The sequence below is a fragment of the Salvelinus sp. IW2-2015 genome, linkage group LG4q.2, assembly GCF_002910315.2.
Source record: "Salvelinus sp. IW2-2015 linkage group LG4q.2, ASM291031v2, whole genome shotgun sequence".
NCBI classification, from domain to species: domain Eukaryota; kingdom Metazoa; phylum Chordata; class Actinopteri; order Salmoniformes; family Salmonidae; genus Salvelinus; species Salvelinus sp. IW2-2015.
Window position 1 is genome coordinate 13,400,861 of NC_036843.1, and position 22,514 is coordinate 13,423,374.

The 22,514-nt window shown below is 45.2% G+C and overlaps 1 protein-coding gene across 2 annotated transcripts in view; it reads right to left on the reverse strand.

The window, feature by feature from the left end:
- Window positions 1-2,483: 2,483 nt before the first annotated feature.
- LOC111963349 (protein jagged-2) overlaps window positions 2,484-22,514 on the reverse strand; it is a 37,808-nt gene continuing 17,777 nt past the window's right edge. The window contains exons 4-25 of one of the 2 annotated variants that reach the window (XM_023986718.2): window positions 21,243-21,497; window positions 21,044-21,104; window positions 18,363-18,493; window positions 17,866-17,985; window positions 17,047-17,160; window positions 16,839-16,952; window positions 15,654-15,767; window positions 15,187-15,233; window positions 14,884-15,057; window positions 14,619-14,769; window positions 14,233-14,397; window positions 13,932-14,045; window positions 13,614-13,841; window positions 13,343-13,459; window positions 13,224-13,251; window positions 12,477-12,562; window positions 12,005-12,118; window positions 11,730-11,845; window positions 11,389-11,646; window positions 11,088-11,219; window positions 6,561-6,720; window positions 2,484-6,444 (exon numbers count right to left, since the gene is read on the reverse strand). In XM_023986718.2, coding sequence (XP_023842486.1) covers window positions 5,966-6,444; window positions 6,561-6,720; window positions 11,088-11,219; window positions 11,389-11,646; window positions 11,730-11,845; window positions 12,005-12,118; window positions 12,477-12,562; window positions 13,224-13,251; window positions 13,343-13,459; window positions 13,614-13,841; window positions 13,932-14,045; window positions 14,233-14,397; window positions 14,619-14,769; window positions 14,884-15,057; window positions 15,187-15,233; window positions 15,654-15,767; window positions 16,839-16,952; window positions 17,047-17,160; window positions 17,866-17,985; window positions 18,363-18,493; window positions 21,044-21,104; window positions 21,243-21,497 — 3,278 coding nt within the window. In that variant the 3' untranslated portion in view covers window positions 2,484-5,965. The remainder of the gene's footprint in view (window positions 6,445-6,560; window positions 6,721-11,087; window positions 11,220-11,388; window positions 11,647-11,729; window positions 11,846-12,004; window positions 12,119-12,476; window positions 12,563-13,223; window positions 13,252-13,342; window positions 13,460-13,613; window positions 13,842-13,931; window positions 14,046-14,232; window positions 14,398-14,618; window positions 14,770-14,883; window positions 15,058-15,186; window positions 15,234-15,653; window positions 15,768-16,838; window positions 16,953-17,046; window positions 17,161-17,865; window positions 17,986-18,362; window positions 18,494-21,043; window positions 21,105-21,242; window positions 21,498-22,514) is intronic. The other variant, XM_023986719.2, reaches the window with a different exon arrangement.

Below are 22,514 nucleotides of genomic sequence, written 5' to 3' on the forward strand. Positions count from 1 at the left end.
TTGAGACTTCCTTAGATTTTGTGCACCAGCTGTTGTTTACAACATACATAGACTGCCACCCCTTGTCTTACAGTAACAGAGGCCGCTGTTCTATCCTGACAAAAAAGCTTAAACCCCGCAGCTGTATGTTATTCATGTCGTCGTTCAGCCACGACTCGGTGAAACATAAGATATTACAGTTTTTGATGTCCCGTTGGTAGGATATACGTTATCGTAGTGCGTCTATTTTATTATCGATTGATTGTACGTTGGCTAATAGGACCGATAGTAAAGGTAGATGACCCTCTCGGCGACGGATCCTTTCAAGGCACCCGGACCTTCGTCCCCGATACCTCGAATTACTGGGATGAGGGCCTTGTCGAATTACTGGGATGAGGGCCTTGTCGGGCATCTGAAGTAAATCCTTCCTGTCCGACTCATTGAAGAAAAAGTATTCCTCCAGTACGGGGTAAGTAATCGCTGTCCTGATATCTAGAATAGCTTTATGGTTATAAGACACGGTGGCAGAAACATTATGTACAAAATAAGTTACAAATAATGCAAAAAAACATACACAATAGCACAATTGGTTACGGGATCGTAAAACGGCAGACATCTCCTTCAGTGCCATTCTTGGGGTTGCAATCACAGCTAAAACGGTGTGATACTATGTGGAACGGATGAGGGTAACCTGTCTTGGACAGATACCCTTGACCGTAGCCAGTAACTCGTGGAATCTGGTGTTGACTTACATAATGAATGCTAGGAACACATACTGTACAGTGACATATACTGTACTGGGTGCCATTGGCTCCTTCTCTCCTCCCCCCTCTCCTCTCTCCTTTATCGTACTACCAAGTAGGTAAGTGATCCTGTGCTGTACACACATGTGACTTAACTGATATCTGATCCTGGATTCCAGACATGTTTCCCATCCTTCCCAGATGACTGATGGGTTAACGATCACAGAACATATCAAACCATGGAGCATTGCAGAGTCCCTATGCAGCTGCATTACTGCCATCATGTAGTTTATATGTTACTAATGTAAAGCATTAGGGCAGATGAATGCACGCAAGGGACTTACCTTATTGGTGGTTCTGAATGGGAGTCTGCATGCAGGGAACTTACCTTATTGGTGGTTCTGAATGGGAGTCTGCATGCAGGGAACTTACCTTATTGGTGGTTCTGAATGGGAGTCTGCATGCAGGGGACTTACCTTATTGGTGGTTCTGAATGGGAGTCTGCATGCAAGGGACTTACCTTATTGGTGGTTCTGAATGGGCGTCTGTAGATGGATAGCCAATCAGCTACAGAAAGATGAATCCTATGGAAACAGCAGATTCAGCTCCATTGATAAAGTGAAAACACGTCAAATCAAATTCAGTTGAGTACAGGCTTAACTGAATGACAAGAGACATAATGAAATATGGATTTTTATTGAATAGTTTTCGGTAGACATCGTCTCTGACGTATACTCCTCTGAGCCAGATGCTGATGGCAAATTGCTCTGTGGGGCAGCTGGTGGTGGGGCCTTCAGTTGGTGGTGGTGGAAAATTGTTGGAAGACTGTCGCTGCATAACAGCAAGTGAGACAAGATTTAAGTTGACATATGAATACTCCCCTAGATTTATGCCCATTGCCCAGGAAAGTGATTATTTCACGAGTGAGCCCATAGGTTAATCATCAAGCATGGTGGAATTGCCTTAGTGTGCCATGCTCATAGGCTGAAGTTAATAGATGAATGACATTCCGCACGCTTGCTAATAGTAAAGTAAAAGGAGAGACATGACCCTATGCTGACAAGGTAACATTATGGCACTACCATTTAAATACCTGCTATGCTGACAAGGTAACATTATAAACACTACCATATACAGTAAATGCCTGCAATGCTGATGAGGTAAGACAAGCGATGTGAATTATATTGTGTTTACTAGATTAATTAAATGTGACAAGCCATTCAGACCAGCCTTCCTGATTGAACTTTCGTAAACTACATTTCAATTTGTTTTCCAGTGCTAGAGCTTGTCACATTGGCAAGAAGGATCGGGAGACAGAAGCAGGAATGCGTAATAGGGTTTTTTATTACACCCAAAATGACGGCATGTCGTGTAAAGGCACAGGGACGAAGACCAAACAAACACGTACACAAAACACAGGGTTGAAACCCCAAAAAAAGAGCGAGGAGTACCTCGAATAAATAACACGTGCACGATGATTAACACACGGGACGAGACCCGGAATCATCTGTGCAATCCACAAGGGCACGAAAGCCCAAAACACACAGCACAGGTACTCACACGCACCAACGGACATTGTAACAATAATCGACAGCCCAATGGAAACCAAAGGACACATATATACAAATACTAATCAGTGGGAATAGGGGACAGGTGTGCGTAATGAAAGTTCCGGAGAGATCGGTGACAGGCTAATGGTGATAAAATTGAAAAACGGAAAAGTTCAAATTCCAATGCTATAAACAGGACAAAACAAAGATATTGGTATAAAATACTTTAATAAATAATTGGATTGTTCTAAAAACAAACAAAAATTCCACTAACAAACCAAGACGCAACTGCTCTTTTGTACAAAATAATTACAATGTTCTGCACATTCAGCCCATTCTCTGGGGCTAGTGGGATTCTGCTGACTGGATATGGGTAATGATTTGAATTATTATTTTTGCATCAAAAAATTTAAAACACAATTCTTGTCAGAGAATTACAATATTAAACTGTAAAGAACAACAAAAATCATTTTCCCTACCACCACTGAGGTAATGCTCAATAGATGATCTTCCTCTTTCTTAGTGCAGAATACAATACAAACACTGGACAACAACCACAACAACAACAATAAAACTTGTTCCCTTCATTAGACCAGTATTGAAAGCAGAAATCCAATGCACCACTGTAGGGCTGGGTAGCGGAGTGCTCCTGCCCAGGCAAAGATTAAACCACTGGATTGCTCTGATCTTGAATTTAATGGCCTTGAATTTAATTCTAGTTACTCCTGATTCTGACCCAAATCACGATGATAAGAGCACGCTAGCACTGCTTCTGTATCAGATCAACACGAACCATCCATTCACTGGTACACCCGATGCCAGAGGTTGGTGGGAGGAGCTATAGGAGGACGGGGTCATTGTAATGGCTCGAATGGAATAATGGGACCGAGTCAAACGTGGTTTCCATATGTTTGATACTGTTCCATTAATTCCAATCCAGCCATTACAATGAGCCCGTCCTCCTATAGGTCCTCCCACCAGCCTCCTCTGACCCTACGTTATAAAAGGACATTCTAACGTTCACATACAGTAGCATAGTGAGTGGGAGATGGTGAGCCAGCATTCACAAGGGAAACTCCCAATCAAGCAGCAGACAAGGACAAGCCTAGAACTAGAACTAACATTTGTGCTTACTGACAATTTTAAGTGTTGGAACATAATCAAATCAGAAAGCAAAACAAACAAGCACTTAGAATAATTTGTTTCTGTCAATGCTTTTGTGATTGTGGCACCCCATAAATCTGTATAAAACCTGGCCTGTGTCAACAGACACCAATAAAACGGAATGACATAATAAAAAACGAACAAAACATAAACAACCTTATTCTTTAGAATAACTATAATAAAAAGGATTACTTAAGTTACTAAATTCAAATATACACAGACATGTTTATTTACATATATACATTGTTCAAAGAAACACTTATGGTAATATGAAGAGTTGTGAAAGGACATCTTTTCCCTTTTATATGAATTGTTAAGTTCTGGATCAATTCGTTGAATGAGATGAAATAATAAAAGAAGGGCTGAAGGAACTTTCTACCAAAGCAAATAGTGAAATAATAAAGCATAGGCCTGCAGGAAGTGGTAGAGCAAAAGGCATGTTATAGGGATATACATAAGGTCTTTAGAAGCATTGACATGTCATGGAAAATATGTTTATGTTTCTAAACTAATGCTGATGTCAGGTGTTATACTGCTTATAGCTTTCCAAAGTCTTATATATATGCACTACCAGTCAAAAGTTTTACAACACCTACTCATTCAAGAGCTTTTTGTTATTTTTACATTGTAGAATAATAGTGAAGACATCAAAATATGAAACACATATGGAATCATGTAGTAACCAAAAAAGTGTTCAACAAATCAAAATATATGAGATTCTTCAAATAGCCACCCTTTGCCCTGATGACAGCGTTGCAAACTCTTAGCATTCTCTCAACCAGCTTCACCTGGAAGGCTTTTCCAACAGTCTTGAAGTAGTTCCCACATATGCTGAGCACTTGTTGGCTGCTTTTCCTTCAGTCTGCGGTCCGACTCATCACAAACCATCTTAATTTGGTTGAGGTCGTGGGATTGTGGAGGCCAGGTCATCTGATGCAGCACTCCATCACTCACCTTCTGGTCAAATAGTCCGTACACAGCCTGGAGGTGTGTTGGGTCATTGTCCTGTTGAAAAACACATGATAGTCCCACTAAGCCCAAACCAGATGGGATGGCGTATTGCTGCAGAATGCTGTGGTAGCTATGCTGGTAAAGTGTGCCTTGAATTCACAGACAGTGTCAAGCAAAGCACACCATGACACCTCCTCCTCCATGCTTTATGGTGGGAAATACACATGCGGAGATCATCCGTTCACCCACATCGCGTCTCACATAGACAAGGCGGTTGGAACCAAAAGTCTCCAATTTGGACTCCAGACCAAAGGACAAATTTCCACCGGTCTAATGTCCATTGCTCGTGTTTCTTGGCCCAAGCAAGTCTCTTCTTCTTATATGTGTCATTTAGTAGTTGTTTATTTGCAGCAATTAAACCATGAAGGCCTGATTCACAGTCTCCTCTGAACAGTTGATGTTGATGTGTCTGTTACTTGAACTCTGAAGCATTTATTTGGGCTGCAATTCCTGAGGCTGGTAACTCTAATGAACTTATCCTCTGCAGCAGAGGTAACTCTGGGTCTTCCATTCCTGTGGCGGTCCTCATGAGAGCCAGTTTCATCATAGCGCTTGATAGTTTTTGCGAATGCACTTGAAGAAACGTTCAAAGTTCTTAATGTTCCGTGTTGACTGACCATGTCTTAAAGTAATGATGGACTGTCGTTTCTCTTTGCTTATTTGAGCTGTTCTTGCCATAGGGCTATCTTATGTATACCCCCCTACCTTGTCACAACACAACTGATTGGCTCAAACGCATTCAATTCCACAAATTAACTTTTAAGAAGGCACACCTGTTAATTGAAATGCATTCCAGGTGACTACCTCATGAAGCTGGATGAGAGAATGTCAAGTGTGTGCAAAGCTGTCATCAAGGCAAAGGGTGGCTATTTGAAGAATCTCAAATATAAAATATATTTTGATTTGTTTAACACTTTTTGTCTTACTACATGATTCCATATGTGTTATTTCATAGTTTTGATGTCATCACTATTATTGTACAATGTAGAAAATAGTAAAAATAAAGAAAAACCCTTGAATGAGTAGATGTTCTGAAACTTTTGACCGGTAGTGTGTGTGTGTATATATATATATATATATAAACTTTTACATAATTTTACTTATACAAATGACATTATACCAAGAGAACAAAGTAAATGCCCACAGTGTGGGTTAAGGCAGATAAGGACTAAATGCACTAGTAGTAATGTAGTAGTGCAATGCCTGCCTCCAAGGGCAGTGCTCTCGCCAAAGTCACATGATACACAATCTTCTCAGTGATACGATGTGAAAAAAAGGGCTCTCCTTTTAAAGGGAGCAACAATTTGTAAACCAAAAAAAGAAAGTAAAAAATGAAGCTCTCTTTTTGTTACTGAAATGTTAATTTGCAAAGATTTAAGTAAGAAGGCTCTGTTGCAGACAGAGAATAAATTCAAATGAAATGTAAAACATGTCTTAAATCTTTACTATTGGTGCTTGTCTTTTTCTATTAGATAGAGACATCATCTTTAGTTTGAGAAGTCCCACCTCTAGCCGTGCTCATACATAATGATCTTTGACATCCTCACTGAAGTTGGCAGCGCTGAGGTTTTTACACCGGTTGTCTTTGGGACTGTACACTGTCCAGTGGGGGGTTTTAACAGGGGCGCTACGCATCGTACAGATCACCCCCACTCTGTCCTGCACTCCTGCCAATGAGCACTTTTGTGTGGAGCACTTGTCTAGCTCCATCCCTCCCCTCAGCTCGTCCTCTTCCTCCTCTCCCTCAGCCCCGTCACACGTCCGGTCTGGAGGGCTCATGAGTTTCTTGCATTCGTACTGAATGTCTTTGTCTAGGTTGTCTTTGTGCTGTGGCAAGATGACCCTCAGCGGCTCCAGAAGGTTATTGACAGTGCTGTCCTCCACTGTAGACTCTCTCTCACGCTCTTTTTTCCTCTTACGGGTCCACCACACACACACCACAATGCAGAAGATCCACAGCACACTGAACACCACGCACAGCACTGGCACCAGGTGGTCTGGAGACAGAAAGACCATAAAATTATACTTTACTATCATGTACTGTAATGCTACCTAATCGAAGTGCAGTATAAAAACATGCAAAAGTTAAACCAAGTCGAGTCCAGTCACTCACCCACAGACTGGGGCATGACCTGCGTCTCCACTTTGACCTCCACCACGGCCAGCATGACGGTGCTGTTGTGTCGTTTGGACAGGGCACCGATGATGGCACTGGAAGCCTCCTGAATCTGATCACGGTCTCCATCCCGCTCCTGACCATCCTGATCATAAGACTGGAGGAGAGGGAGAGAGTAGGAGAAATGGTGAGTCAACACAATAGGTGAGGGATTCACTCCTAGTCCTAACTTCGCACATGCGCCCCTGTAGAGCACAAAGCAGGTCTAGTTAATTGCCTAATAAGTGGACCAGAGAGTCCAGGGGGAGCAGAGGGAGATTAGCTGGATGCTGTGCACTTTAATTAGGATGAACAATGGAGAACAGGCCAGCTGTGGCTCCCAGGCCAGCCAGTCAGTGTGAAGATTGATAAGAGAGTCAGTCAGTCAGCAAGACTCCTCTTTCTTCTCTCTGGGAAAGCAGCTGCTCCTTCAAACACACACACAGACACTGTGGCACATGGCCCCTCACCCCATTCTGACATCTAACAGCCTCTAGGCTTCAGAGAGGACTAAACCAAAATGGTGCTGGAAGAAATGGCAGCAGTTTTACGAGCGCCCAACCAATTGTGCTATTATGTGGGGGTTTTTGCGTTATTTGTAACTTATTTTGTACATAATGTTTCTGCAACTGTATATTACAGCAAAAAAAGAGGTTCTGGATATCAGGACAGCGATCACTCACCTGGGATTAGACTAAGATTTTTTCTACAACAAGCAGGACGCACAGGACATTCTCCAAACACCCGACAGGGTCGACATCCCCGTTATTTGCAAGAGGAAGCGACGCAGGTACAGAGGACAAAGAGCCGGATGCCTCGTCAGGACCCGCAGAAGGCGAGTGGGAAAGCTGCCGTTACCGTCAATACTACTCGCCAACGTGCAATCAGTGGACAATAAATTAGACGAGGTACGATCACGAATATCCTACCAACGGGACATCAAAAACTGTAATATCCTATGTTTCACGGAATCGTGGCTGAATGAAGACATGGATATTCAGCTAGTGGGATACACGCTGCACCGGCAAGATAGAACAGCACACGCACACTCCGGTAAGACGAGGGGGGCGGTCTGTGCATATTTGTAAACGGCTATTGCACAAAATCTAAGGAAGTCTCGAGATTTTGCTGACCTGAAGTAGAGTATATTGTGATAAATTGCAGGCCACACTACTTGTCTAGAGAGTTCTCAGCTATACTTTTCGTGGCTGTTTATTTACCACCACAGACAGATGCTGGCACTAAGACAGAACTCAGTCAGCTGTAAAAGGAAATAAGCAAACAGGAAACCACTCACCCAGAGGCAGCGCTCCTAGTGTCCGGAGACTTTAATGCAGGGAAACTTAAATCCGTTCTACCAAATTTCTATCAACATGTTAAATGTGCAACCAGAGGGGAAAAAAATTCTAGATCACCTGTACTCCACACAGAGATGCGTACAAAGCTCTCCCTCGCCCTCCATTTGGTAAATCCGACCACAACTCTATCCTCCTGATTCATGCTTACAAGCAAAAATGAAAGCAGGAAGCACCAGTGACTCGGTCTATAAAAAAGTGGTCAGATGAAGCAGATGCTAAACTACAGGACTGTTTTGCTATCACAGACTGGAACATGTTCCGAGATTCTTCCGATGGCATTGAGGAGTACACCACATCAGTCACTGGCTTCATCAATTAAGTGCATCGAGGACGTTGTCCCCACAGTGACTGTACATACATACCCCAACCAGAAGCCGTGGATTACAGGCAACATTTGCACTGAGCTAAAGGGTAGAGCTGCCGCTTTCAAGGAGCGAGACTCTAACCCGGAAGCTTACAAGAAATCCCGCTATGCCCTGCAACGATCCATCAAACAGGCAAAGCATCAATACAGCGCTAAGATTGAATCATACTACACCGGCTCCGACGCTCGTCTTATGTGGCAGGGCTTGCAAACTATTAGACTACAAAGGGAAGCACAGCCGCGAGCTGCCCAGTGACACGAGCCTACCAGACGAGCTAAATCACTTCTATACTCGCTTCGAGGCAAGCAACACTGAGGCATGCATGAGAGCATAAGCTGTTCCGGATGACTGTGTGATCACGCTCTCCGTAGCCGACGTGAGTAAGACCTTCAAACAGGTCAACATACACAAGGCTGCGGGGCCAGACGGATTCCAGGACGTGTGCTCAGGGCATGTGCTGACAACTGGCAGGTGTCTTCACTGACATTTTCAACATGTCCCTGATTGAGTCTGTAATACCAACATGTTTCAAGCAGACAACCATGTTCCAGTCTGTGCCCAAGAACACAAAGGCAACCTGCCTAAATGACTACAGACCCGTAGCACTCACGTCCATACCATGAAGTGCTTTGAAAGGCTGGTCATGGCTCACATCAACCCCATTATCCCAGAAACCCTAGACCCACTCCAATTTGCATACCGCCCAACAGATCCACAGATGATGCAATCTCTATTGAACTCCACACTGCCCTTTCCACCTGGACAAAAGGAACACTTATGTGAGAATGCTATTCATTGACTACAGCTCAGCGTTCAACACCATAGTACCCTCAAAGCTCATCACTAAGCTAAGGATCCTGGGAGTAAACACCTCCCTCTGCAACTGGATCCTGGACTTCTTGACGGGCTGCCCCAGGTGGTGAGGGTAGGTAGCAACACATCTGCCATGCTGATCCCAACACTGGAGCTCCCCAGGGGTTGCTCAGTCCCTCCTGTACTCCCTGTTCACCCATGACTGCATGGCCAAGCACGACTCCAACACCATCATTAAGTTTGCAGACGACACAACAGTGGTATGCCTAATCACCGACAACGACGAGACGGCCTATAGGGAGGAGGTCAGAGACCTGGCTGGGTGGTGCCAGAATAACAACCTATCCCTCAACGTAACCAAGAGGACAGGGCATGCCCCCAATGTAACCAAGAGGACAGAGCACGCCCCCATTCTCATCGACGGGGCTGCGGTGGAGCAGGTTGAGAGCTTCAAGTTCTTTGGTGTCCACATCAACAACAAACTAGAATGGTCAAACACACCAAGACAGTCGTGAAGAGGGCACGACAAAGCCTATTCCCCCTCAGGAAACTAAAAAGATTTGGCATGGGTCCTGAGATCCTCAAAAGGTTCTACAGCTGCAACATCGAGAGCATCCTGACTGGTTGCATCACTGCCTGGTACGGCAATTGCTCGGCCTCCGACCGCAAGGCACTACAGAGGGTAGTGCGTACGGCCCAGTACATTACTGGGGCTAAGCTGCCTGCCATCCAGGACCTCTAACCAGGCGGTGTCACAGGAAGGCTCTAAAAATTGTCAAAGACCCAGCCACCCCAGTCATAGACTGTTCCTCTACTACCACATGGCAAGTGGTACCGGAATGAAAAGTCTAGGACAAAATGGCTTCTCAACAGTTTTTACCCCCAAGCCATAAGACTCCTGAACAGGTAATCAAATGGCTACCCGGACTATTTTCATTGTGTGCCCCCCCCCCCCCCAACCGCTCTTTTACGCTGCTGCTACTCTCTGTTGATCATATATGCATAGTCACTTTAACCATATCTACATGTATATACTACCTCAATCAGCCTGACTAACCGGTGTCTGTATGTAGCCTCGCTACTTTTATAGCCTCGCTCCTGTTATTTTTCACTGTCTTTTTATTTCTTTTACTTACCTATTGTTCACCTAATACCTTTTTTGCACTATTGGTTAGAGCCTGTAAGTAAGCATTTCACTGTAAGGTGTAACTTGTTGTATTCGGCGCACGTGACAAATAAACTTTGATTTGATTTGTGGCCTCTTAGTGAGAACACACCGTTTCTGGGTCTTCATAAAACCTCTGTACTGATACATAGAGTGAGCTGGATGGGACTACTCTGCCAAACTCATATTAGGTTAAAATAATACGACCTCACGATCATGTTGAGTTAAGACTATTCCATAATGGTCTAACAAAGCACAACTAACATCACTGTAAGCCTTTAGAGGGTCTATGGAGTTTAATTATTAAACTCAGTACTAACCTATGAGGACATCAGACACCCTCCATTAAGGGCTTAGTGCCCTGTAGCGCCTGATTTCCCGTATCTTACTGGAGAGGAGAGCCTGGGTGGCCACACCCGTCCGAGAGAGAAACAGTAAGGTGTTCCAAAGTAAAGCTAAATGTCATCCAGATGTTCAGGCGAAGGGTGTCGTGCTTCAAAAGGCTCTCCACACTTACAAAGAGGAAAATAAAAACTTCCAATTTTACAAGTGTACTCTGGAACCCATTTATAATGACAAATTAAGTATGTGATTTAATAAAGTGAAAGAGAGAACAAAATGGGGCGAGGCACTCGTGGCTAACTGAAAGAGAGGAGAGAGTGCCTGTTCTGGCGGGTGACAGTTAGAGGTGAGGAGGGGATCATTGGCAGATGGCAACAGTTCATAGTCTTGAGGTGGGGGGCTGAGGTGAGGTCGGAGTGGTGGGGGGGGTGGAGGCACTCACCATGACAACCTCCACGGCATCACTGTTGGAGTAGGACAGGTCACAGAGAATGAGGAGCGTACGTTCCTTAGCCAGGGTCTGGGTGATGGGAAGGTACCTCAGCTCCAAACAGATGTTCTCCACAATGGTACCCTTTGATCAGCACACACACACACACACTCCATTCACTTTAATTCTCTGGCAGAGGATGTGGTAGGAGTTTCAGGTCTAGTAAAACTAAGTCAATAATCGTAGAATCGTATATTTTTTTTAATGAAATATCTTATTTAATGTTAGTCAGGTAATGATGTCGTGCACTCACCTGTGGAACTTTGTCTCTATTGAAGATGAGTGTGATGCGGGCACAGCTGTTGTCCAAATAACCACAGTTGGGTTCACACTGAGTGTGGAGGGGCGGTGGGGGGTCAGGGGTAGAACACACGCCCCACTGGTGGCATGGCGGGGCGAAGCAGGTGAGGAATTTGTGCTCTACACACTCCTGTCCTCTAGGACAGGGGGCAATGCTGTCTGGACCAGAAGCAACTCTATGGAGCAGACAGGGCCGTCGGCCACACAGCACCTATACACACACACAAACATAGGTCAGAAAGGCAGCTCACACACACACCTTCACTGTGTGTAACAAAACCATGCAAGTCTCACCTTAGAACAGCGCACACTGCCGTTGACACACTGGCAGGTATTACACTCCTCCTCCCATCGACTGCCATGAGGGAACTGCAGGCCGGAGTAACGACAGGCCTTCCCGATCCCTATGACTGCAGAGGGGAGAGAGAGGAGCAGGTTTAGGACTAAGGCAATATCAGGCTCAGTCCTTAGAAACTCTTCCTACCACACATGGGTTCAATAGAAGAAAGTTCCCCTACTCCATGGATACAATAATAAAGACATTTTCTCTATAGCTGCAGTGTACTCACACTCTTGGCAGCGAGGCCCAGCCCAGCCCAGGGGACACACACATCGGAAGCTGTTGATCTCATCCACACAGGTAGAACCATAGGCACAGGGAGACGTCTGGCACTCATCTATGTCTGATGGGGAAATGAGACCATTACTACACACATATCTCTAGTCTACTGCAAGGCACCTAGCTATAATATCCTCACAACAGGGTAGGGGCTGGTTGGTTCTCATGTCTGGCATCCCCACGTGAAAAATAGACCCTCTCTGAAAAGGGGAAAAGGAAAGAGGATTGTGTCTGAGAATGTCAGACTGAACTGACCTGTTTGCAGAATACAGCTAACCTGTCCTCACAAGAGAGGTTGGAGGTTAAGATAGGCTTCCTAATCTGTCCCTCACAAACAATCAGCTCAAAATTCCCCCGTCACCTTTCACCCATGAACCCTCCAATCTGACCCCACCACACCCCTCTGGTTCCCAGGGACTCACTGATCCGGCAGTCTGGTCCGGCGAATCCCGCGGCACACTCACAGCGGAACCAGTTCACACCATCCACACAGACACCACTGTTATAGCTGGAGGAAGGAAACAGAACCACACATCAATACATCAGCCCATACCATTGGCACACGTGCAGCAGCATACAAAAGGCTGAAGACTCAGACTACAACGACAAAAAAGCCTTCACAATCTCAGGTCTAGATCCCAGCAGCAGAATCCCAAGGTAGGAGACTAGAGACAGAGACTGTGGTCACTAACGCTGATCCCATATCAATGTCCAGACTTCAGATGCAAATCCCAAAATGACCCCATACTGTGCTGGCCCTATATGCTGCTCCCCAGCCCCAATTGCCTACACCACCCCATGCTCAGGGGTAAGTAGTGAAGAATTGGGTGAGTCATTGTGGTGACAGGAGCCTTTGTCCACTCAGTCCCTCTGATCAAATGGACCCTGGAATACCCAGCTGTCAGGCTCTGCACTGTTCTGTAGAGGAGTCAGGGATACACACACTTCCCCTTTCACACATACACCTCCACGGAACAAACTTTAACAGGAAATCTCTAAGCGTTAAATTATATTTGCGAGATGAGCGGTGTGTGGGAGTCATTTGTTCCTGTTTTGAAACCAGAACACTGAGAGATGATGCTCTGATATCGGTGCGTGTGGGTCTGTGAAGAGATGGGATAGCCTTATAAGACATTAAAATTTTGGTTTATTCAATATGTTCAACTTACCAGGGGGTAGGGTTGCAGTCATTAGTATCTGTGAAAGGAGGGGATGACAGAATAAAAATCTGACATATGTTTTAGTTTATGATTATAACCTGAAAATAATTCAGTAAATTGTGCTTTACTCTGAGCACATGTGGGCCCCTCCCAGCCATCCTTGCAGATGCAGGTGTAGGCATCACCTCCTCCGACACAGGTTCCTCTGTTCTCACATGGGTTAGAGTCACACGTGCTGTTCTTGCCTGACAAGAGAAATCAAATAGGATGAGTTTAGAACCTATATTCATGTTTCTGCAACAACAACAAAATTACACCTATGGAGCGTATATGGACCAGAGATCTATTGGACTTTCCCTTGAATGACATAGCTAAAACCAAGCAATAATAGATTCTTACCTGTGTTACAGGTGCTGCCGCCCCACCCTGACAGACAGGTACAGTGGAAGGTGTCCCCGTGGTCAAAGCACGTCCCCCCATTACTGCAGGTACTGGAGTCACACTGGCTCTCACGTGAGTGGCAGGTCTTGCCTTTCCAGTTGTCCTGGCATTGACAGTAGAAGTCATTGACCAGGTCCACACAGCGACCTCCGTTCTTACAGGGGCTCCTACTGCACTCATTCACATCTGGAACACCACACCACGGATCAGTTAGAGAAACACACACACACCATGGAGAGATAGAGTAAAACCACCCTGGGACACACACACACATACCTATGACACACAGCGTGCCCTCCCAGCCGTCAGGGCAAAAGCACTGGAAAGAGCTGATCCCGTCGATGCAAGTTCCTCCGTTCTTACAGGGAGACGACACACAGTCGTTTACATCTGAGAGGAAGAGGGGAGAGACCATGAATGAGGATGGGGATGATGAGGAAGACAATGATGAGACTGAGGAAATCAGTGGTGTGCTACAGTAAGGAATGGAATGTTTAGTCTCATGGTATGATGATGGTGATGATTATGATGATAAAGTTAATGATGTGTGATGATGATGGTGTGTGTGTCTACTCACTCTCGTGACAGTATGTTCCAGTGAAGCCCAGTTCACAGGAGCAGGTGAAGTTCCCAGCAGGTTGGCTGATGCAGCGTCCGTAGGGGCCGCACACATTGGACGAGATGTACCACACCCCTTCCTGTGTGTTGTTGGTGGCCACAGCGACAGTACAACTGTCAATCACTGGGATCAAAACAGAAGGAACAACAAGATACTGTTGGTGAGATAGACCTGAGAGGATTGGGTTGAAATGAGGGTTGATCTTGAGGTTGACCTGAGGACTAAGCAGCTTAAGATCAGGTTTCAGTTTAGGCTAGAAAGATAACTGCCTGGTTAGTACTTTTTCAGGGGTTTGAATTATTTGAGTAGAGATGACATCAATAGGTTTATAGATTGGTTTGTACCTTCACAGGGATTGGTCTTGCAGTGGTCCTTGAGCTCGGAGCAGGTCTTGCCCTCATAGTCATCAGGACAGGCACAGTAGAAGTCTTCCATCAGACTGTGGCACTGGGCCTTGTTCTGGCACGGGTTAGGGCTGCACGGGTTACTCTGCACCTACGAATGAACAGATGGAAAGATGAGTGGATGAATGGATGGATAAATAGATAATTGTTATGTATAAAAGACAAGATCAGATTTGTCAAAGGTCTGGACTGAACCATAGCTCACCTCACAGGTAGTGCCAGTGTACCCATGTGGGCACTCACACATGAAGCCGTCCAGCAGGGTGTGGCACCTGCCCCCGTTTCTACATGGGCCGCTGGCACAGCTGTTCCTCTGGACCTCACAGTGCCGGCCCACAAACCCCGGTGAGCAGGCACACACGTAGCCTCTTCGCCACTCCTGTACGAAGCGTAAGGGAAAAAGTTGTCACTCAGAGGCTCCTATACCCAGAATAATGCTAACCATATAATATGAAAGGAGGGAATCAAACATGGTGGCTAGATTGCCTTATTGAATACAATTTCCTACCTTGCAAGTCGCTCCATTCTGACACAGTCCATGGCAGCTGTTGACATCTGCAGAGTGTAAAAGAGAGAACTTACTAATACAGATCTACAGATAGGACAGGGGAACATGCAGGTGTGGCATGCATGTGATACACAAACAAAACATAGAATGTGCAACTTGGTTAATGCTTAATGCTTCAAAGAAACTCAAAATAAGATTTTTCTCAAGGTGCAGGAAGACATGATGCTGTTGGTTAGTGCATGCCGTGAAAGCCAGTGAGGTCAACTACAAAACCGTCAACGATATCTACAGGATGTGCTTCTCATAGTAATGTAAAAACACTATCCATGGATCTAGATAAGTATTTGTAGGCCATAATAAAGCAGAAAGCCTGAGATAGGAACAGAACAGTAGGCCAGGGGCCCAGGTAAGTGTCAGAGCTAGCTGCAGGCAAAGGGGACAGAGACAAATGATTAACGGATACTGACTGATGTCACAGTTCTGGCCGGCCCATCCTCGAAAGCAGGCACAGTGATATCCACCGATCAAGTTTTTGCAAGAGTAAGCATTGAGGCATGGGTTCCCCATACACTCATTCGCGTCTGCGGAGTGCAAACAGAGAGATGAGAGAGAAAGAGAGAGATCTAAGAACCAGCCTCCAAGCCCCACCACCAAGCAGATCTCTACAGTTCAAGGCTACACAGAAACTAAAGCCCCTGATAAGAATTCTAACCATAAACCTGTCTTTCTCAACTATTAAATTAAATTGCATTTTTTTGCCATCTATTTAGCTGGCTCTGCCTCCTACCCTAAACATTTATTTCAGTTGCCTACCCTATTTCTGAACTGATCTATTATCTGACAGAGTCCAGAGCTTTCCCAGTGGTCAGTTCACAAGGCAATTGTCACTAACACCCTCTCCCTGGACAGACCAGAACACAACCGCTTTTCCCCAGAGGTGAGGAGCACCTGTTGTGCTGCGGACACCCGACACCCCTCTCTCAGGTACCGCCCGCTCACTGAAAGGGGAACCACCTGCGCACTGAGAATAGCGGACCACGTAACACAAGACCCGGAGCTTGGGTTCCTCCCTGAGCATGTTTACAGGTTATAAAGTGTTCCCTTTCCTTTGCTACTCCAGGGAGCTAAATAGTGGTGTTGGGGTGAGGCCCTTTTATCCCAGTCTATAGCCAAAGATAACCCACTGTCAGGCTATATCAGGCCCCAAGGTTAGCAGTTGCCAGGCTAGGTGTTATTTATAGTTTTACTCAAGAAACCTGGCTCAGGTTGCACATAATATCCAGCTTTCTCCATGGACATGCATGCATCCATTTTAAATTAGTATCCACACCATAGTAATAGGACTGGCTCAACAGGGTGAGAGACACAAACAACCAGATACTGGACGAGCACGGAGATTCCTGGCATAAGATCGAACACGGTGAGATTCAATAACACTTCAAGTCACATCACATCACATTCAATTCAAATCAAACACAATTTAATTTAGCATGCAAATAGTCTCAAGTTATGCTCCCCAGGACATAATATTCATCTTTAGCCATTTGGACATGCTTTGCACCACTTTCCCAGGCAGAGACTGTGCCCTCAGAATTCTCTAGTGTGAATTATAAACTACAGACCCCCCCGCCACCTCTCCTTCCCAGGTTTACCTATCTGGCAGGTCTTCCCAGCCCACTGTGGGGGGCAGAGGCACTCAAATCCGTTTTCCATGTCGATGCAGGTCCCACCCTGAGCACAGGGGTTAGACGCACACTCGTCCATGTCTGGAACACACACACAATGATGTAAGGGTTCAGCTTTGTAAAAACATGGGGGCACACACACACCTTGGGAGGGGCAAGATCGTAACTCACTCACCTTTAGCGCAGGTGGGCCCTGACCAGCCTGCAGGACAGTGGCACTCAAACCCAGACGGTACCTCGTGGCAGGTGCCCCCGTTGGCACAGGGGTTGGACACACATGCATGTTCCACTGAAGATAACAGGATAGACATGGGAAGAGAAATGTGCCACGAGTCAGAGTGACGGATTACATAAATAGCACAACAAAAAATACACACGCAAAAGATCAACTATTAAACATTGGGTACGTTTACATGCACACTACCACTTGTGGCAGTAGGCCGAGTATGGAAATAGTCATGTAAACACCTCACTCTGCTTATCTTGATCGGCGTAAGGTCAAAATCAAAGTAAGCATACGCCGATTAAAACACCTGGTTTTCAGAGCAATGTTTCAAATTATTAGAAAACCTTAATCAGCGTTCCAGCTGTGTGTTTGATCTGCATATGTGCTAGCACCATCCGAGCGAGCCTCCCTCTTATTACAAGTGAAGTGAGTTCGGAAAAACTGAAAGTATGCATCATAGAAAAAGTATTCACATACAAACTTTATTGGTCCGAACTCAGAATCAAAAATGTTTCGCAAAAATAACACTGTGGTAGAATATTTATTTTTATTGGCGATTTTTGCAATTTATCTAAAGTCCCATCAGTAGCCTGATTTCAGATGTGTCCATGAAAACAGAATTATTAGGGAAATTGTTCTTCTTGCAAAGCATGTGAACATTTTAAATTAACTATTATATTAATCTGACTATCCACAATAATCGTATTATTGTGTGCATGTAACCGTGCTCATTGGCACAAACAGAATTGAATATGTTGACTGACTCACCTATCTCACAGTTCTTGCCTGAGTAGCTGTCAGAACAGGCACAGTTGTATTCATCTGGCTCTGAGTTCATACACGTTCCTCCGTTCTTACAAGGCTTGTTCGTCCCACAGTAGTTCAAATCTGGAGAGAATCATACAGGAATGATTACACTTGCACAATTTAATGGTCTCATATGAACACATCTAAAGTATTAGGATGGTAAATTATATGTTACAGATTAAATAATTTGTCATCACACGACTTCATAGGATCAGACATGAAAGCACACTGTTACACATTGCTAAATGTAGCCTCTCCATCCACCTCTCCGTCTTGTTACTCTGAAGTGATCTCCTGTTTCTAGCAGTCACTCTTCAGTGACCTCTGTTGACCACCTGATGCTGAGGGGAACTCAGAGGTGACCTTGTGTTGTGTGACACTACAGGGAGGTCAGAGGTCGCTGTAGAGGATGTGTTAATAGTACAGTGGGCCAGGTCTGGTCTGCTCTAATGTCTCACCTTTGTCACACAGCAAGCCTCCCCAGTTCTTCTCACAGCTGCACAGCCAGGGCTTGATGCAGGTCCCATGGACACAGCCTGGGTAGGGCAGGCAGTCGTCACAGAACGGACCCTGCCAACCGTATTTACATCTGCAAGACATATCAGAGACATCCATTAGAGACACATAGGGAATGGACCCATTATGTGGTCATACTGTAAAAACATCATCATGAAGAGATGGCTCATAATTAAGCAAGGACTCATGTAATAGGACAAGGCCTTCTACAATACGTCAACCACATGACAGACCTATGTGTCCATGTAAAAGTCAAGGTGATCTCGATCAGGAGCCAGACAGACACAACGTCTTCATCAAGGTGACCAGTGACACCTCTTACCTTCTGGGGCTCCTAATCTTTAGACAGAGCACCAGGGACATTCCAGGGCAGTGATGGGGTCAAGCCTGTTCCCATGGCGTGTGGGACAGGGACGGGGATAGAGGAAGTCTAGCAGTGGGGGCCTCCTGAAGCCACTAGGCAGGCAGCGTTGCGAGCGGAGGCAGCCGGCGAACAGTTAGCTAATCTGTTGGTTTATAGCTGCGCTCTGTTATTCCAAGGCCAGCGGTAACCTTGCCCCACCTGTGCTGTCACTTCTCACCCTGGGTTATTTAAAGACCACTTGCCCCACTACTAGTTGATATACTGTACTGGAGTGAGTGAGTGAGTGTACTGCAGTGTGCTGTGTGCTAACATTTTCGCTAGTAAGCGGCACTGCAGTCAAACACAACACGCAGTGCAGTACAACTTTGTATTGTAGTCTACTAATGTACAGGTATAAAAGTACTGAAGTGTGCAGTGGTGTGCTACTGTATACCAAACTGTATGTTAGCATACTGAGGTTAAGTGTAAAGCTTTATAAGCAGCATTAGCAGCATTGAGAGGCCCTGTCCACAGTAGAAACAGGGAGAGACCAAGGTGGCCACAAGGCCAAGGTGGCATTACCATTACCAAACAAACATCCCACCACAGCCCCACAATGGAGGACTCTTTCAGCCCAGCCAGCAACACTGTAAATATCCCCGGCCCAGCCCAGCACAGCCAGGCCCAACTCTGTCAGACCCACACTGTGGAAATAGCCCTTTGAAGCCACACCCTCCAGATCACAGGAGGCTGATGAGGGGAGGACGGCTCATAGTAATGGTCGGGTCGGAGCTAATGGAACGCTGCAGCCATTACCACGAGACCGTCCTCCCCAATTAAGTTGCCACCAACCTGTGCTCACGGTTAGGCTCAGGGGCTCGACCTGCCTGCATATCACCTGTAGCCGCAGTAGCTTTCTATCTCGCTCCCTTTCGCGCTCTCTGTCTCTAAGAATTATTTACAGAAAGACTCTGGGAAATTAACAGTCTGTTGCATGCAGATTGAGGTCCCTTAAAAACGTTTTTTTTGCAGTTTCACATGTCAAAATCGCATTTTAACACATGAAATCACATTTTCATATGTGAATTAGCTGTTTTCACATGTTGAGCTGTGAAACCATATTATTTAGATTGTGAATATTTAGAGTTCACATAATATCAAAACGGCAATATTCTTGTAATGCTTTTTGTATAAAAAAAAATCTAAAATTACAGGTCAATTTGAGCAATTATGAATTTGGAGGATTTTGACATGGATAAATGAAATTGTGATTAATCACAACAAATCCTTTGATACACTCAATTACATTTTGAATTGTTTGACAGCCCTAGTTGACATTAAAATGTGAAATGTTACATGTGTCCGAAAACCATTTTTAGATTAAAAAAAAATTGTAAGGGGGAGGTAGGTTGTGAATGCTCTGTGTGTAAGGAAACCAGATACTGTACCACCAACACATTTTTTGTTTTCCTCCGCAGGCACCAGGCATGGAATCTTACTCCAGGAGAAGGCGTGTTGTTTGTTCACGGTCGGGATACACACAGCCTCCTCCTGAGCTTCAAATCACATGTCGAGGCACATTCCAGTCTTTTCTTGTCTTCCACCCATGAAAATTCATTATTTTATGAGATGAGAACTAGATCTATCCCTTCTCACTCACGGCTATCTCTATTGAACAGATCCATAGGTGTGTTACAGAATGCACCTCAGAGAGTTGCACAAGAAGGTGGTCTTGCAAGTGGATTTGACATGGAATACTTGGTTGGTTCAGCCGTGAAGAATAACATGTACGTGACTAAGGCTGCTGGATGGAGTCCATACTCCCATGAGGGGTATGACAGCCAAAACAGGCCCAGGATAGGAAGAGGCGAATGGGGCTGCAGAGTAGAAATGGGCAGAGGGGCCCTGACACACCGCTGGAGGAGGGGAGGAAACGCTGTGTGAAAAACAGGCTACAGCTACAGGCCAGGTCTGGGACAGGAAAAAGAACAATGGCTCCTGAATCAGACTGGTGGGGGGTGGGGCTAATACACTGTACGTTCCATAGAGAGGGGGGACAGGGAGGGGGGAATGTGGGGGTCGAGCTCTGGTATGCGATCAACCCCCCGTGTCATCATTACCATCCTCATTGAACACAAAAAGAGCTACTGCCCATTAACCAGCCAATACACCCAGACACAATTCTCAGTCAAAGGGATTTCAATTGAAAAGGGAGTAATATTTCAGTATCTTATTAACATAGACACGATGGTACAAAGAATGAAGTTAACCCAGACTCACGTGCATTCTCCTGGGGCATTGCAGAATCCTTGCAGCAGGTTACAGCCCTGCTTGCAGATAGCTGTGAAACAAAGACAAAACGATTCACCCATTAATTTCTAGTATCATCAGAGCGATATCTAAACATTAGTTTCAATGTGTGTATTTTGACTCAGAAGTGTCTTGTACATGGATTGTGTCAGCCTGCTCCCCTACTCACCAGCTGTACAGTAAGGTCCCATCCAGCCCTCCAAACAGCCTCTGTTCCCAAACTGGTCACACACGTAGTGGCCATAGTCATCATTGCGTGGCCGGCACTGCTTGTTGCACTTGTTGCCATAGTAGTTCTCATCACAGCGCACGCGGATGTTATACTCAAAGTTGGCTGTAGGACCGTTGTGTTGGATAGTCTGCTTGTCATCTCCAGGGTTGATCATTCCTTTACAGACACTCCGCTCAATTAACAGATCCTCACCTGCATCAACAAACAAAAACCAAGACATTTCTTCATCATTATATAATGGACACTTGACAACATGCATACAACTAAATAGTCAAAGAGGTAGTTCAGGCTAGCTAGCCACTTATTCAATGTTAGAACCAGTATGCCTCAGTACAAGTTCTAGTAGTGTCTAGAAGCAGGAGAAAGTCATCTGAGAGAACACTGGTGTTTATTTGCTGCTGGAGATCAGAGAGGGCAACCCAAAGTCAAACACCACTCTGTTTCCAAGAGCATGAAAGAAAAAATAAGGAAAATAAACCAAACACAAATACAGGGTGTAGGGCCAGGGCTGCAGGAGTTTGATAACCAAATCCTATTTCAGTTTTCCTGATTTGTGAAATGCTTTTTGTGGCACTCCCTCCCTCTCTCCCCTTTCTCAGGAAATCCAGCTCTGACTCCTCCGGAGCCAGGGCGGAAATAATAAGAGACGGGAACAGACGAGGAAGAGCGACATAGGAAAGGGCCTTTAGCTTTTTCTCAAGGAACAGAAACACCATGACCCAACTGGCTTGGCTGCTGCAGCCACATACACAGCCCAGGACTGAGCACTGAGGGGCCAAACAACAGGCCCTCTCCCCTAGTTGGATGGTGGCCTGTTATTGGACAGGTAGCCAGGAGGAAATCTAGGCCTTTTCATTAGAAGGTTTCTGTATAACCTACCTTCAGTTGTCCAGGTATTACTATTTTATTATTTCTTAAAATGTCTATCCTGTTTACTGTACAGTCCAGTTTACTTCCAACTGTTACCCATTATAAAGGAGTTAAAAAACACAGAAAATGTTTTTACTTGCTGTCCTGATTTTCTCAATTTAACTGGGAGTTAATTTAAACTCAAGCACTCACTCTGCACATTTCCAGCAATTAGATATAAAAATACAGACCAATCATTGTCTCTCTCAGTGCTGAAGGAGACACTCAGAGAGAGGCTGCTGTTACTAGGCAGAGCAGGCGGAGGGGTGTGTGTGTGGTGACTAAGACACGGGCTTACAC